The sequence below is a fragment of the Dasypus novemcinctus genome, chromosome 9, assembly GCF_030445035.2.
Source record: "Dasypus novemcinctus isolate mDasNov1 chromosome 9, mDasNov1.1.hap2, whole genome shotgun sequence".
Lineage (NCBI taxonomy): Eukaryota > Metazoa > Chordata > Mammalia > Cingulata > Dasypodidae > Dasypus > Dasypus novemcinctus.
In genome coordinates, this window is record NC_080681.1 from 42183235 (window position 1) to 42200419 (window position 17185).

General features: G+C 39.0%; 1 protein-coding gene across 3 annotated transcripts in view; it reads right to left on the reverse strand.

Moving 5' to 3' along the window:
- Positions 1 to 17185, reverse strand: part of DNAI3 (dynein axonemal intermediate chain 3) — a 106270-nt gene that overhangs the window by 83731 nt on the left and 5354 nt on the right. For all 3 annotated transcript variants that reach the window (XM_058303233.2, XM_058303234.1, XM_058303236.2), the window contains exons 2-3: positions 7292 to 7375; positions 6845 to 6883 (exon numbers count right to left, since the gene is read on the reverse strand). In XM_058303233.2, coding sequence (XP_058159216.1) covers positions 6845 to 6883; positions 7292 to 7361 — 109 coding nt within the window. In that variant the 5' untranslated portion in view covers positions 7362 to 7375. The remainder of the gene's footprint in view (positions 1 to 6844; positions 6884 to 7291; positions 7376 to 17185) is intronic.

Sequence of the window (17185 nt, forward strand, 5' to 3'; positions counted from 1 at the left end):
GTGAGGTTGAAGAAATGGCCTCTGAAAGTGAATATACAAAAGAACAGATAAAGAAAAGAATGGAAAAAATTGAACAAGGTCTCAGGGAACTAAATGACAACAAAAGATGTGCAAACATACTTGTCATGGTTGTCCCAGAAGGAGAGGAGAATGGAAACGGGGCAGAAGGAATATTTGAAGAAATAATGGTAGAAAATTTCCCAACCCTATTGAAGGACATAGATATCCATGTCCAAGAAGCTAATGCCCTCCCATCTGAAAAAATCCAAATAGACCAACTCCAAGACACATACTAATCAGAATGTCAAATGCCAAAGACAAAGAGAGAACACTGAGAACAGCAAGAGAAAAGCAATGCATAACATATAAGGGATACCCAATAAGATTAAGTGCTGATTTCTCACCAGAAGCCACGAATGCAAGACAGTAGTGTGATATATTTAAGATAATACAAGAGAAAACCTTCCAGCAGAGAATCTTATATCTGGTAAGATTGTCTTTCAAAAATGAGGGCAAGTTTAGAATATTCACAGATAAACAGAAACTGAGAGAATTTCTAAGCAAGAGACCAGATTTTCAGGAAATTTTTAAAAGTATGCTAAAGCCTGAAAAGAAAAGAAAGGAGAGAAAGGCCTAGAAGAGAGTCTAGAAATGAAGATTATATCAATAAAAGTAACTAAAAGTGTCAAAAGAATGGTGATAATAAAATATGACAGATAAAACTCAAAAAGTCAGGAATAAACTTAACCAACAATGTAAAGCACTTGTATTCAGAGAACTGCAACTCAATGTTAAAAGTAATCAAAAAAGGCCTTAATAACTGGAAGAACATTCCATGCTCACAGACTGGAAGACTAAATATCATTAAGATGTCAGTTCTACTCAAATTGATATACAGAGTTAATACAGTCCCAATAAAAAGTCCACCAGAATTTTTTTTAATTGAAAGCATGATTATCAAATTTATTTGGAAGAGTAAGGGGTCCTGAATAGCCAGAAACATCTTAAAAAGGAAAAGTGAACTCTCCTCTCTAGACTTTAAATTATATTACCTAGCTATAGTGATAAAAACAGCATGGTACTGGCATAAAGACAGACACATAGACCAATGGAACCAAATGGATGATTCAGAAACGGACCCTCACATGTATGGTCAAGCAGTTTTTTACTAGCCTGTCAAACCCACAAAGTTCAGGCAGAACAGACCATTCAACAAATGGTGCTGAAAGAACTGGATATCTGCAGCCAAAAGAAGGAAAGTGGACCCCTATCTCACACTTTATCCAAAACTTAACTCAAAATGGGTCAAAAACCTAAAAATAAAAGCAAGAACCATAAAGCTTCTAGAAGAATTATAGGAAAATAGCTTCAAGACCTGGTGGTAGGTGGTGGATACTTAAAGAAGATAAGATGAGGGCTGAGATGGACTACTGATGTTTAATGTATGCGGCAGTTTTATTCAGCTTTCCTGTAAAAGTGTGGAAATGTATAGAGTGAATGGTAACATATAGTAACAGCTAGTCTATAAATGGGGATGTGGCTAAAAATAGTAGTCTAGGTATGTATATGCCAATTAACAGAATGCTAGAGAATATTCTAGGAACAGAATAGCACAGTAAACCAAGAGGCAGATGAGAATTGTGGTTGATGGTACAGATGCAAGAGTGTTCTTTGTTAGCTAGAGCAAATGTACATCACTATTGCAGGGTGGTGGGAATGTGGAGAAGCATGGGAAAGATAGAACTGGAATGACCTATGGACTGTGGTTAGCAGTAATAATATATTCTTGCATCTATGCCAAAGATGTACTGTGTTGATAATGGGGCTGTCTGGAAAACGTGTGCCAAATGTATGCTATGGATGTGGTATCAGATGATATTATATTATTTGTAACAAATGTGTGGTGTAACACAGTGTGGTGTGTTGACAGAGGGGTGTTGTTTGGGAATTCTGCATATGTGCACGATTGTTTTATAAGTTTACAACTTCTGTCATAAAAAATATATTTAAAAAATAATAATAGGGCAGATTGGGGGAAAATACACCAAATATAAGGACTATAATTAGTAGTAAGATTTCAACAATATTCTTTCATAATTTGTAACAAACATCTCATGACAATGCAAGGTGTTGGTGGAGGATTGATGTATGTGACCCCTGTATGATGTTATGCATGTTTCTTTGTAAGTTCACAAATTTTACTATACAGTTATTGCTTATGTATGTTCAAATATAAATGATATAAAGATAATAATAATGGGGGTGTTGGGGGAGAATACTTGGTTAGTGGTAATATTTTACAATGCTCTTTAATCATCAGTTAAAAAGGTTTAACAACAATGTAAGGTATTAGTAGTAGGGTAAGGTGTGAGAGTCCTGTATGATGTTATACATGTTTGTTTTGTAAGTTCACAACTATTACTGTACACTTCTTATTTATGTATGTTTATGTATGAGTGATATACTTCAGTAAATTTTTTAAAAAGTAAATAGACTCATTATAAAAAATTTTTGGAATAGGTAAAAAGGAGAAACAAACAATGACCCATATCATCTTACAGAGAGAATCTCTATTAATATTTTGCTGTATTACCTCTACCAAATCTCTATATAGTACTTTATATGGAATTCTAAATTCTGCTTTTAGTACTTACTTCCTTTAACACTACATTTAATGCCACAAATATTTTACTGGGACATTAAATAATCTCAAACATCATTTTAAATTAATTTAATTCTGTAGCATAATTTTAAAACCACTCTTATTGGAGGGCATATTTCTTTCGCATTTGTTTCCAATTTTTGTAAAAAAATGCCACAAATAAATACCTAGTGTATAAATATTTATCACATTTCAATTATTTTCTTTGGATAGATGTAAAAAGTGAAGTGATGGGGTCAAAAGATAAAATCTCTTTAGGCTCTTTCAAATTGGAATCGCTTTCCTAGAACACGCCCAACCTCACTCCCTTGCCAGTGGTTCCCTCTCACTAGGTGACCTTGCTTCCTCTTTCACAAAGGGAACAGGGTCTCTATAGTACAAAATCCTGCCACCACCTGCCACCCTGCACATGAGCTGATGAGCCCAGGCACTGCCTTTCTGCCCTTACATCCAATCAGGAGACCCGCCTGCCCCTCCAGCCTGTCCACCCCCCTCAGCCATCTAGGCCCCATCAACCATTCCTCTCCTTTCAAACTTTCCAACTTGAAAGCTGTTGTCACTCTTCTCCAGCCCCTGCACACCTGGATGTCCTGACATTCCCCCGCCTATGTCTCAATAGATGGGCCAACAAGGGCAGAACCGGGCAGGGCCTCTCAAGTTGGAATTTCGAGCTTATTTTCCCATAGAAACTCACCCCCCTACATGAGTTTGTTTTTGTTGTTTGTTTGTTGGTTTTTAGTACCCAGGCCAGGGATTGAACCCCAAACCACATATGTGGGAAGCAGGTGCTCAAACACTTGAACTACATCCGCTCACCCCCATGCTGAGGTCTTATGGTACAATTGTTTAAAGCAACTTGTTTTTTTCAAGGATGGTTTGCATACACTGATTATATGAGAAAATACATTCGAAATCGCATCCATTGGTATATCAAACATTTGGGATAAAAGTTGTTCATAAATTATATGAATCATAAATTAGGGACTAACTTCCCATTTTTATCTCTCCACTACCCCAAAACACTTAGCATAACTTCTGGCACATAGGAGACACTCAACAGGCAACTGTTGAGTTGATTCTCATACAAGTAATCCTTCAAAAACATCCTGTCAATGTAATTTTGTATAGTCAAAGGCATAATAAAAGTTCCGTAATTTTGCACTAGGTTCCACCACTAGGTGGAACTGTGAGACCCACACTGGGCTGGTGCCAAGAAGGAGGTGTCCCTCCTTTTCAAACAGGCACCAGGAAGACCAGAAAACTTCCTGGCATCAAGGAAATGGGAAAGGCAGTGACAAAGCCTGTATTCTGTGTTACCTCTTCAAATTCTACAAGCTTAATATTTTTCACAAAAATGACCTTTCACACTAAATGGACATTTTCAAGGCAACTTTAATATTGGATCTAAAATTCCTTTATCTAGAAGTTAGTAAAACTAGTAGACTGTTTCTAGTTGGGGTTGGAAACCAGTTAATAGCTGCAGACTACTGGCAGCCAAAAAGACCACACAAAACCCCTACAAGTCTAGTATCTCCTTGTCCCACCAGCTCTGCAGCCAAACTAAACAGAGCAAGGCCTAAGGCTTCCAGGGACCCCAAAGGGTCTCTGGCTAAATTTATGAAAAGAACTTTTGTATTTGGTGGCTTTAAGGCCCACGCTGAGGACAGCATATAGCAATGAGCCTGTGGTGATCAGCACTGAGGGGGCCCAAATGAGCCTTGAGCAGAGTGGCAAAGGAGGTGGCGCAGGAGGAGGTCTTTGGGGCCCCCTGAAGCAGACTGAGACCAGAAGTGCCTGCCACAAGGGCAGGCTCTGTGGTCAGGGCGCCAGGCTGGGACGGGCCTCAGGCCCAAGAGTGTGAGCAAAAAACAGTGATATAAATTAGAGTAACTTCTGTGGAGCAGCCGCTGTGCGCCAAGCGCTATTCTAAGCACTCTATGCACATTATTCACCCATTTAGTCTTCATAGCAACATTCTGACGTGGCTACTACAGTTGTCTCCATTTTTCAGCTGAGGAAACTGAGGCCTGGATGGTTCAAGTAACATGTCCAAGATTAGCTGCTGGGAGTAGGAAATGGGGGCACTGCGATCCAAATCAGGGTCGCTTCTCTCTAACCTCCACGCCATGCTTTCTAGTGTGTGAATAAATCAGAGCCCAGAAGAGTGCCCTGCTCCTTCTCCACACTGTTATCTATCTAGTAGCCTAATAGGGTGGAAGCCAATGACAGACTTGAGCTCTATATAACCCACTCCTCAGAATCCTCGTGTGTGCACAAGAAAGATGGCCTTGCAATATAAATCATAGGTTACCTCTCTATTGCCCTGCACATTGAAACAGAGTTAGTTTAAATAATCCCATGCATTTCAACCATACCTTTTTTCCATTTTGGTTGCTGCATACTTAAAAAAAAACAGCTTTAATAATATACAATGAACTGCACATATTTAAAGTTTGTACATTTGATAAGTGTCCATCTATGCCTGTGAAACATCACAACAATCGAGGTAAAGAACTTGCCTATCCCACGCACAGTGCTGATGCGCGCAAGGAGTGCCATATTTATTGAGTGTTTATTCTATGTCAAGAATTGTGCTAGGCCCTGGGATCAGGAGCTTCTCTGTGTGTGTGTATATAAGAGAAAGAATGAGTACAAACAAGAATGTGTATACATGTAAAGAGACTACAACTGTAGAAACAAATACTTTAACTTCAGAATTGTGGCAAGTGCTATGAAGGCAATAAAACAGGGTAGTAGGAGAAAGAATAACTGAAGGTAAAGGAGAAGTGAAGGAAAGCCTTTCTGAGAGGAGGGACTGGAATCCAGATCTGAATGATGAGGAAGTAGTTGCATAAAGATCTACAGGAAGATCTATCCAGGCAGCGGGAGAAATAAGAGCAAAGACCCTGAGGCATGTGAAGTTCTGGTATGTTCTGGGCTAAGCAAGGCTGGCAGATGTTAGGGGAGGAAGGGACAAGGTGAGAAAGGGAGGCAGAGCTGAGGCATGGAGAGATTCATGGACCACTGTAAGGAGTTCCCAGTTACAAAAAAACAAAACAACCCCAAACCTAAAAGCCGTTGGGAGGGTTTAACCAGGAGAGACATGGTCAGGCTGCTGTGTGGGGAATGGATTGAAGGAGGCCAAGAGTTAAGGCAGTGAGACCAGTTAAGCCTAAGGTGAGGCTTGTAGCAACTTGGACTAAGCTTGCAGGGGCAGAGATACTGAGAAGTGGATGGATTTGAGATATATTTTAGAAGTGGAATTGTTAGGAGTTGGGTTGGTTTAGCTGGGCGTGGGGAACTTTTGAGGGTGAGAAAGGAATCTAGGGTGACTCTTGTAGTAGACTGAAAATTGGTCACCCAAAAATTTCAGGTCCTAATTCCTGGAACTTGTAAATGTTACCTTATAAGGAAAAAGGGTCTTTGCAGATGTGATTAAGTAAAAAAAAAAACACAGAGAGAGTATCTTGGATAATCCAGGTGAGCCCGAAATCTGATTACAGGTGGCCTTCTAAGAGCGAGGCAGAGGGAGAATTGACATGCCCAGAAGAGAAGCAGGCAATATGACCATGGAAACTGAATTTTGGATAATGGTCCCAGCTTCATCACCCTGTCACTGTGCAATAACGAATTTGTAGTCATAGACTAAGTGTAGACTCCCATGCAACTGTATGTTATTTATAGCTGCATTTACTACATTACTATTTTCCCTGAAATGAGCCACCAGTGAGAAATTCTAGCAGCTCTGGAAGATGAGGGGTACCAGAAGTAAAAATAGGGAAGGAACACAGAGTCCACAGAAAATTAAATACAAACCTTACCACAAAGTACTGATAAATAAAGCCCATGAGACAGAGTTGAAAAATACTTTTATTAGAATATTAAAGTAATAACTTGCAGACTTACCATATTTTATAGCTACAAATAGTCTTTCAATAATCATATAATGCTGGATTTTCAAAGGGCTACTTGGTTCAACTTTATTTCTCAGGTTGAAATGCTCTTTTCTACTCTTACTTTTTATTCTTTAATTTTTTTCACTTTATATTCTAAATGACATGATGTAATTATAGCCCATGCATATTTTGATTGGTCGCTTCAATTTGTGTTATACTTGCTTTCTTATTCATATTAAAATATTATCCAAGTGGGACATAATTTCTAAATTGTCTTCCCACTTACCCAAGGTCTCCATAGATACAGGCATCTCTTCTTCAGGAACTAGAATGTAAAAAAGAATGCCAAATTTACATTTTGGAATCAAACATGTCTCTTAGCTTATTGCAATCTTTTCCCAAACCTCAAAACATAAATGAAAATATACAAGGGCTTAAACTATTTTATGAGTAATTAAATTTAAAAACTCTGAGTAGCTGTTTTTCCCAAGGAATTATCTCTTATCAATATATTTGCTATGGCATTCATTATATGACATTTAATCGATGTTGCTATGAAACTGAATCAAAAGTAAGAATTAATTCCATATATTTAATTCAGCAGGGGTTCACATTATGACTGCAAAAAAAATTTCATTTTACTTGATACCTAAAACTGCAATCATTTTGGTGTTAATATCTATACAAATATTAAATCCATTAAAAATTCCATTAAATGAAAGACTGTTCCTACCAGGTAATGTTTGGTTTTTTTTGCCATGCTTTTTCTTTTGAAGGCCACCTTTTTGAGTTTTTGGAGCCATGGTTCCCGCTTGGGCTGCATAAAGAGGTGACATCATTAGTAAATTCTGGTTTAAAATTTCAACTAAGCATTCTCATTCAATGAACACAAGAATACACTGTCTAAACTTTACATTCAGCTATATCCATATGGACTTTCATAGGATGGGTGTTCTGTGACTGAGGGTTTATTGAAACAAAAATCTTACTGATAAAACCTCGCTGTCCCAGGGGAGGTGACCCCAAAGCTCCGCTTCAGCCGGAGGCCCTGCCACAGGGCCTAATGGGAAACACCGCCCCTCTCCTCCCTTTCTCACCGAAATTGTTCCTCCTTGCCACGTGGGTGCTCTGCCCTGGGTGCCTGAGCTGTAAAGATGAGCTTAAAGTCCACGAGGAGGGAAGTGGATTTGGCTCAATGGATAGGGCATCCATCTACCACATGGGAGGTCCGCGGTTCAAACGCCCGGCCTCCTTGACCCGTGTGGAGCTGACCCATGCACAGCGCTGATGTGCGCAAGGAGTGCCCTGCCATGCAGGGGTGTCCCCCGCGTAGGGAAGCCCCACCTGCAAGGAGTGCACCCATAAGGAGAGCCACCCATTGCAAAAAAAGTGTAGCCTGCCCAGGAATGGTGCCACACAAACAACACACATACACACACACACGCAACAATAAGAGACACACACTCCCACAGAAGAACACACAGTGAATGGACACAGAGAGCAGACAACTGGGGGGGGGGTGGAGAAGGGGAGAGAAAAAAAAATCTTAAAAAAAATTACGTAAAGTCCATTGGGAGACACAGGCCCACAACATGCATTACATGTGTGTAATGTTTAAATCAGCATAATATTAATAGGACTTGAACCCTAGAATGTGTATTTGTAACCGCTATGGTCCTATTTGCCCTGAGAATGCCTTTCTAAAGTTTTCTGTAGAATTGCTCATACATTTTGACAGGGCATAATGCAGGTCAAGGTCATATTGACAGAAATCCTTGCAATCTCTTCAGTACTCACCTTTGCCTGCAGCCTCCTGCCTTGTTAAAGGGTTAAGAGTGTGATTTTGGGACTGACCAGCAGAGTTTAAACAGGCTCTGTCTTTTACTGTAATAGGTACTCGACACTGGGTGAATTACTTACCGTTTCTAAGTCTCTTCATCTGTGTAATGGCGATAATAATAAAACTCACCTCACAGGGTGGTTGTGAGGATTTAGTGGGAAAATGTTTCATCACCATCCTTATCGTCATTCCAGTCATCCCAGACTGGTTTGCCTCATTTTTGATAAACCATAAGACAAATTGAAAAGTATTTCATAGCGCAGAGTCATACTATCTTAAGTTTTATTTTATACCTAGTCCCTTGATTACACAATCTTGACCAAAGTGTGAGTGCTGGTGTATATACATTTTTTCCTTCATATTTTCCACGTTTAGTTTTTCTAATGCTAATAATAATAGCCCACATTTGTTGAGTGTTTACTGAGAGCCAGTGCAGTTCTAGGTACTTTGTGTATTTTAATTTTACTCTTCACCACCCTTTTAGGTAGTTGTTGTTGTTATTATTATCTTCACCCCCATTTTACAAGGAGAAAATGGGGGCACCAAGAAGTCAAGTAACTCACCAGAGGTAGTGTCAGGGTTTGAGTCCACGTGGAATGGCTCCAGTGCTCACACTCTTACCTGTACCAGATTATCCCTTGTAATTTAATGCTAACAGTTTACTATGTTTCATTATAAATGAAGCTATATAGTGCCAGCCTTTAAAAAGCATCCTGCTGCTGCAGTGCAATTCATGCTTAAATTATAAAAGTTGGGGGAACGTGTTAATATTTTCTAAAGTCTTGCTCATTATTGCGTGTCCTAATGCAACAAAGAGCTTTTTAGCAGCCAGCACTGTATTTTTTACCTTGAGATAATCTGCGTTTCTTTTATTAATATAAAACTGAGGATATACTTTATAGGCTTTATGATGACTGTTATGTTTATATGCAGTCACGATGAATATGTTAGTTTACTAAACATAAATCTTGTTTAATTTTATATTTTGTTACCTACACTTTAGAGACTCATGGAAAGAGAAGGAACTCTTTCTCTAAAAAGGCTTCTTGATGCTGAAAGTAACCAAACTATAAAACAATAAACATCCAGTACTGAGAGATGATATATTGGGGCATTAAGTATTCCTGTAGATGTCTATAGATTACGTATATCAGTTGAACATTGTTAAAGGTATGTAAATTAACGTAGTCATATATATAACTTAACCTTGATTTATAAGGTCTTAAACTGTAATGATTCATTGACATGTCATAAAAAGCTTTGGAAAACATTCTATTTTTAAACAATGCTTATATGTGGACTTTGGTTGTCACTGACTTTGGGCTTTATATTTTCATAGTCTTTATGGGAAAATACAGTTTTTTCCACTCTAGTAATCTGTGACTGCTACACATTTTCACCCTGATTTTATTTTTTGTTTAGTAACTGCACCAATGAATTGTTTTGAAATTGAATTTGATGTTTTCAAACCAAGATTTTAATTTTAGGTTAGAATTACCTATTAGAAGCATTAAGACTATGTCTTTTGATCAAAATACTCTAGCGATAAGCCTACTTTGAAGACATATTCTTAAGCACTCTGGATCTTAAATTTATATGAATCGTTTTGGTGGAAATAGGAAGAACTGAAAATTTCAAAGCATTTCTTGTCATTTATTCTTTTAGTATCTCAAACGTTAATTAGAATAAATGGAATCACTTTTCAGAGTTTTCAAGTTACCTTCCTTGGGAAGTTGTGCAGTGTTACATAGTTTACCTCTAGAGGGTTATCAGTTATTAGTTTAAAACTGTAACCAAACTAACTGCTCAAACGACATATATTGAAAACTCTTTAAAGTATTAGAAAATTTTGGAATTTATAATCTAAACATTTTTACTGGTACTTTTTGTTATTTATAGAACTACTTGTGTATTTAACATACTTCTGGAAATATACACCTTTCTTAAAACTACTAATATAACCATGCATTCAATACCATGGCCTATATATAGAATTGAGTGTTTTGGACCAGGTTACCTATGGCATAGTCAGTGCTGTTTGGGGTAAATGCAGTAATGTTTAGTTTTCTATATGTTAGAAATGTTTGTCTATAAAAGAAAGAATACATACTAATATTAAAATAATTTCTATGGCTGTGAATCATTTATTTTTTTTTCAATAATTGATATTGTACATTCCTAGTGCTATTAGGTTATATGCCTAACCTTTAAATCTTTCAACTGAAAGCTGTAAAGTATTTAATTTGATCAGGACTCTTTAATCTCATTTTCATTTGCTTTGTTTGAATTGGTTGTAGTTATTTATTCATGTATTAAATCTATGCTTACTGGAATGACAAGTACACTAACAAAGAACTGAATATTAAAAATAAAATCAGGGAAGCAGACATGGCTCAACTGATAGAGCATCCGCCTCCCATATGGAGGGTCCAGGGTTCGATACCAGGGCCTCCTGACCTATGTGGTAAACTGGCCCACATGCAGTGCTGCCGTGTGCAAGAAGTGCCATGCCATGCAGGGGCGCCCCCACATAGGGGAACCACACATGAAAGGAGTGCGTCCCGCAAAGAGAGCCACCCCACGTAAAAAAAAAGTGCAGGCCGTCCAAGAGTGGCACTGACACACACAGAGCTGACCCAACAAGATGACACAACAAAAAAGAGATGCAGTTTCCTCGTGCTGCTTGAAAGTATAAACGGATGCAGAAGAACACACAGCAAATGGACACAGAGAGCAGACAACGGGGGGGGGGGGGGAGGGAAGAGGAGAGAAATAAAATAAAAATCTTTTTTAAAAAATCATTGTCTTTATGTAGGAAGGCATGATTTTATGATTTAATCAATGCCTTGTAAGCCTGCAAACATAAATTCTAAATTTAGCAATTCCTACTTCAAAAATTTTCGGCAATGAAGAGGTTTGACCCAACTTTTCAGTTGCAGGAAGGAAAGGGCTAAAGAAGGGAGTCCAACTAAGGGACATGCAACCATCCGTGGGAGAGATGATGGCAGTTCAGACCAAGGAGGTGAAAGTGGGATGGAGACCAGTGATTGCATTCTGGGTCTATTTTGAAAGTAGAGCCAATAGGATTTGCTGATGAATTGGATATAGGATCCAATAGAAAAAAAATGAAGGATGACTTCAATGATTTTTGCCTAAAGATCTGAAAGGATAGGATTGTTATTTATTGAGATAAAATCCCATGGGAAGATCATATTTGGAAGGGAAGATTAGGTCAGTTTGGGGCATGTGAAGTTAGACTGTAAACTGTACTGTGAGCTTTGTGAGGTTGGCACTGGCACAGTGTACGTATCTACCACCACCACCACCACCACCCCTGCAAAAAATGTGTTGAATTAACAACTCCTTGGTTTCCTTCCCTTCTGCCATTCTTAGCCTGTGAATATCTAGTCTAAAAAAAAGACTTTTGACTAATGATCTGTGGGATAATCTGTATGCATGCTGTATTAGTTTCCTATTGCTGCTGTAACAAATTATCACAAACCTAGTGGTTTAAAATAACTCAAATTTATTACCTTACAATTCTGTAGTTCAAAAGGCTATAGCTCAGTGTCTAAAATCAAGGTGTTGGCAGGGCTAAGTTCTTTCCTTTCTGGAAGCTCTATGGCAGAATCTGTTTTCTTGCTGTTTCCAGCTTTAGAGGTCACCTACACTCCTTGGCTTGTGGCCCTGTTCCTCATTGGAAAAACCAGCAAAGGCAGGCAGACTCCTTCTCACATCACCTACTCTGACCTTCTTACCTGTCTCCCTCTTCCAGTTTTGAAAGTCCTTGCAATTACATTGGGTCTGCCTGAATAACCCTGGATAATCTCTATTTTAAGGTCAGTCATTAGCAACTGTAATTCCATCTGTAACCTTAATTTCCTTTTGCCATGTGTAGTAACATTTTAACAGGTCAGGTTCCAGGAAATAGGAAGTGCTGCATCAGCATTAAGTCTGAATATAGGCATCAGTTAAATATAATCACCCCAAGAAATGGTCAAAGTAAACACATGTGCTTGTTTCTTTTCAAATGCTGCTATCTCTAGGTAATTTTATTCAGTTTCTAATTTTCAGAGGAAAACAGTCAATTTAACAGCAGTATATTTGGGGACAATGTTGGAATATGCATTAAATTCAGGCTCCTTTACCTAAACAGCACCTTTACTACCTTCATAAATATTAACTCCTGCTTCTAAAATATGGACTAGTGACCAGAAAAAAGGAAAAATCGAGTTGATTGTATTAGTCAGGGTTCTCTAGGGAAACAGAATCAAGAGGATTCTGTCAATGGTATGAGATTTTATAAGAGTCTCTCACATGACCATGGGGATGCACAAGTCCAGGTTCCGCACGCAGGCTGCAAACCAGGGGCTCCCATGAAACTCCAATGAAGGTCCTCGATGAGTTTCTGGGAGACGTTGGCTGTCCAAAGATGAGCTGGGAATTTGTCTCTGAATGTTGAAATCACTTCCCCTTTTAAGGTATTCAACTGATTGGATAAAGCATCACTCATTGCTAACGGCAATCTCTCTGATGTAGATGTAATCAGCTATCTATGCAGTAAAGTCACTGGTGACTAAAGTCCATAAATGTCCTTTTATTACAATTAGCCCAGTGCCTACTTGACCAAAAAAGTGGGCACAATTACCTGGCTGAGCGGACACATTAGCCCAACCATCACATTGGTCTACAGGATTTTAGATGTTATAAGCCTTCTTAATTAAAAGGCACACTGTCTAAGTTGCTAGTACCACAGATGGTACAATGAGCTGAGATCAACCTGGTGACTATAGTCTAAACTGAAAATTACTACTTTGGGGGTAGCTACTTAACACCGTATTTGTGTTTTGGGCAAAATTTTACAGTTAATTTTAGTAACTGGAAATGATAAAAATCCTACCAGGGAAGCAGATGTGGCTTAAGCAATTGGGTTCCCATCTAGCATATAGGCGGCCAGGATTCGATACCCAGGGACTCCTGGTAAAGGCATGCTGGCCTGTGCGGCAAACTGGCCCATGCAGAGTGCTGGCTCATGCAGAGAGCCACCCTACCCCGTACGGAGAGCTGACATAGCAAGATGACGCAACAAAAAGAGACACAGAGGAGAGACAATAAGAGATGCAGCAGAACAGGGAGATGAGGTGGCACAAGGGAATGATCGCCTCTCTCCCACTCTGGAAGGACCCAGGATCAGTTCCCAAAGCCGCCTAACGAGTATACAAGCATACACAGAAGAACACAAAGCGAATGGACACAAAGAGCAGACAATGGAGGGAGTGGGAGAAATAAATAAATAAATCTTAAAAAGAAATTCTACCAATTTTATGTCTGGAAAACAAATTACTCATAATTGGAGATATCTAAATTTAAAAAATAATGTATTCTGCATATCTTCAATATATACATTTATTCAGGGTTTATTTTTTTATGCAGAATTTCTTTTTAAAAACAAATCTGAAATAAAATATATTACTTTTACATTACATAAGGGCTTAGCAAATTTACAGAGACTAAAGGAGATTAGAGTTTATCAGAAACTGGAAGGATTGGGTAATGGGGACTTAATTGCCTACTGTGTATAGAGTTTCTGCCTGAGCTGCTGAAAAAATTTTGGCAATGGACGGGCTGATGGTATCACAACATTGTGAATGTAATTAATAGCATTCAATTGTACAATTAAAAATGGTTAAAATAGGACATTTTTATTACATATTTTTAAAAATATTTTAAGTCCCACCTTGTGGCTTTTTGCTTGCTGTCTGCTCTCTGTGTCCATTCACTGTGAGTTCTTCTGTGTCTGTATTTATTTATTTATGCCCCCCTTGCAGCTTCCTTGCTGTCTGCTCTGTGTCTGTTCACTGTGTGCTCTTCCGTGTTTTTGCTTGTCTCCCTTTTTGTTCCATCACCTTGCTGAGTCAGTTCTCTACAGCCTGACGGGCCTGCAGCTCTCTGCAGTGTGTGGGTGAGCCTGTCTTCACAAGGAGGCCCCAGGACATGAACCCAGGGCCTCCCATATGGTAGATGGGACCCAACTGATTGAGCCATAGCCACTTCCCTTTACTATAAATTTTTTACTAAAAGAAAAACACTATTAATAAGAAAAAAATTTAAAATGATAGCAGAGCTTACTGAAAATGTTTTCATAAAGGTAATTACATGTTTCAAGCAGTATTGTATTTTCCAAATCTTATTTTTCCCATTAAATTGACTAGTAAAAGATCATGAAAATTTTTGAATACCAGATATCATTGACGAAGATTACTCTGAAATGCTTACCACGTTTTTCCTGTTCCCTACTGAAATCAAATCATTATTATTAAGAGTATCAGAAAAGATAATTTCACTTATTCCTAAAATAAAAGTTATGCCCAACTCAATGACTTGTGTTATGATTGGCTTTCAAAGCACTATAGCTGATTGAATTTCAAAACAGAATTTGTGAAAGGTCATACTGAGAAATATTTAAGCGTTCAATTAAAATATTTTTTTACATAAAAACACCTATTTTCTTTGTAAATGAATACATGCATTCCAGAACACCTTTTGCTACCAATGTACAAAGGACACATTTTCTACCTTCCATGGTAACAGTAAAAGACATTGGAGGGTGCCAAGAGAAGTGGGTGCTGGGTAAGTCCTCTGTGTAACAGTTCAAAATCTGTGATAGCCCTTGTAGCAGTTTGATATAATTGATGAATTCCGAAAAGAAATATTGGATTATGCTTGTAATCTGATCTGTACCTGGGCATGATTGAGTTATGATTAGGGTGTAGAGTCCCGACCTCTTCGTGGGTAGGGACTCACAGATAAAAGACATGGCAAAGGACAGAGTTGAGGGCTTTTAATGTCGGAATTTTGATTTTGGATTTGATGCTGAAGACTTAAACCAGAGCCCTGGGAAGTCAGCACACAGAGGAAAGAGAAGCCAGCCCCAGGAAGGAAGGAACCTTGAAGCCAAAGTAAAGCAAGCCCCAGGAACACAGGAACCCAGGAAGCCTGAACCCTCACAGACATCAGCAGCCATCTTGCTCCAAATAGACTTTGGTGAGGGAAGTAAATTATGCTTTATGCCCTGGTATCTGTAAGCTCCTACCCCAAATAAATACCCTTTATAAAAGCCAACCAATTTCTGGGTTTTTGCATCAGGATGCCTTTGGCTGACTAATACAGCACTCCACTGATTAAGGTAAACAATGCACTCAGAGCCATCCAGGTTCAGGTTCCAAATTAACTTTCCAGACTTGTCTAGGGCTACATCCTTTTATGATGCTTCTGTTTATTCAAGAGGATGCTTTTACTTATTCAAGACAATAACTCCTGCAAGTAAAGGGATAAATGATACAAACTGTAATTATATATGTTTTCATTTCCTTGGCTGCTCAAGCAAATAGCCTGCAAAGTGTGGCTTAAACAAAGGGAATTTAATGGCTCATGATTTTGAGGTTAGGAAAAAAGTGCAAGTCAAGGCATCGCCAAGGTGATGCTTTCTCCCCAAAGACAGCAGTGTTCTGGGGCTGGCTGCCAGTGATCCTTGGTCCTTTGCTTGTCACATGGCAAGGCACATGGCAGTGTCTCCTGGTCTCCCCTTTCTCTTTTGTGTTCCATTGATGTTCAGTTTCTGGTTGCTCCCTCTGTGGCTTTCTCTCTCTCCGGCTGAATTTCATTCTGCTTATAAAGGATTCCAGTAATAGGAATTAAGACCTATCCTGCTTCAGCAGAGCCACATCGTAACTGACGCAATCTCACCAAAAAGTCTTACTTACGAGGGGTTCACACCCACAGCAGTGGATTCAGTTTAAGAACATGTTTTTCTGGGATATACAGTTCTAAACCACCAAAACATAGTACAATGATTTAAACTGTTATTAACTTCCTCTCTTCACTTCATTCACCTGTAAGGCACACACTGGTTTATGTGCCTCCATTCATTGCCTATATCTGTGGGTGATTGGCTGATGCGCACCCATGAGTTCTTTAATGCTGAGAAGACCTATAGCACGGGCACCTCTCTTCATTCAGGGTCCTCCCTAGGGAAGCACTGCTTTCCCCTGTCTTCTTCAGTTAGCTGGCCCTGTCTAGGTGGTCATCATCCTCTCTCTTCCCAAGGTATTTGTAAGCTTGCCATGCTTGTCTCCATCTCATTTTCTTTTAAAGATGGATTTAGAATAAGACCCAAGACTGACATCTTCATGCCTGGTCAATGTGTCTCCAAGAATCGTTGCTTTTTGTTAAGTCTCTACTAAAACCTGACAAAGCTTCAAGGTTCTCCTGGGCATTTCAGTCATTTTCTGATAAGCACACCATACTCACCTCCCAAAAGGACCCCCATTCCACACACATGCAGATAACTATTTCTATACCAATGCTGATGATTCTGATTAGTCTATGTTTTGCAATTTGTCCATGATCAATAACACTGGCTTCAGCAAGGAATTCCTTTCCCCTTATTCTCTGAGAGTATCACAGTGCTGCTCATATTTCAAGATGCAGGCAAAATGCTTGAACTCCACCTCTCCCCTCCCACCATGCTAATGAACAACTGGGTTCCCGGCTGTGCTGAAAACACCATCTACCACCAATTACTTGTTGTAGTCTTTTAACTACTTGTCTAAACTGCTCATCTTTCTCACTCGGTTGTAAGTTCACCAAGCGCAGGGCTCTTGCCTTTTCTTCCCTATGTGTAATGCCCACAATAACCTCACAGCGAGTTGACCTGAATTGCGTTTATGAGACATCAGTCATTCCTCGTACAAAGGCACAAGAAAGCATGATGCTATCAGTATGTTC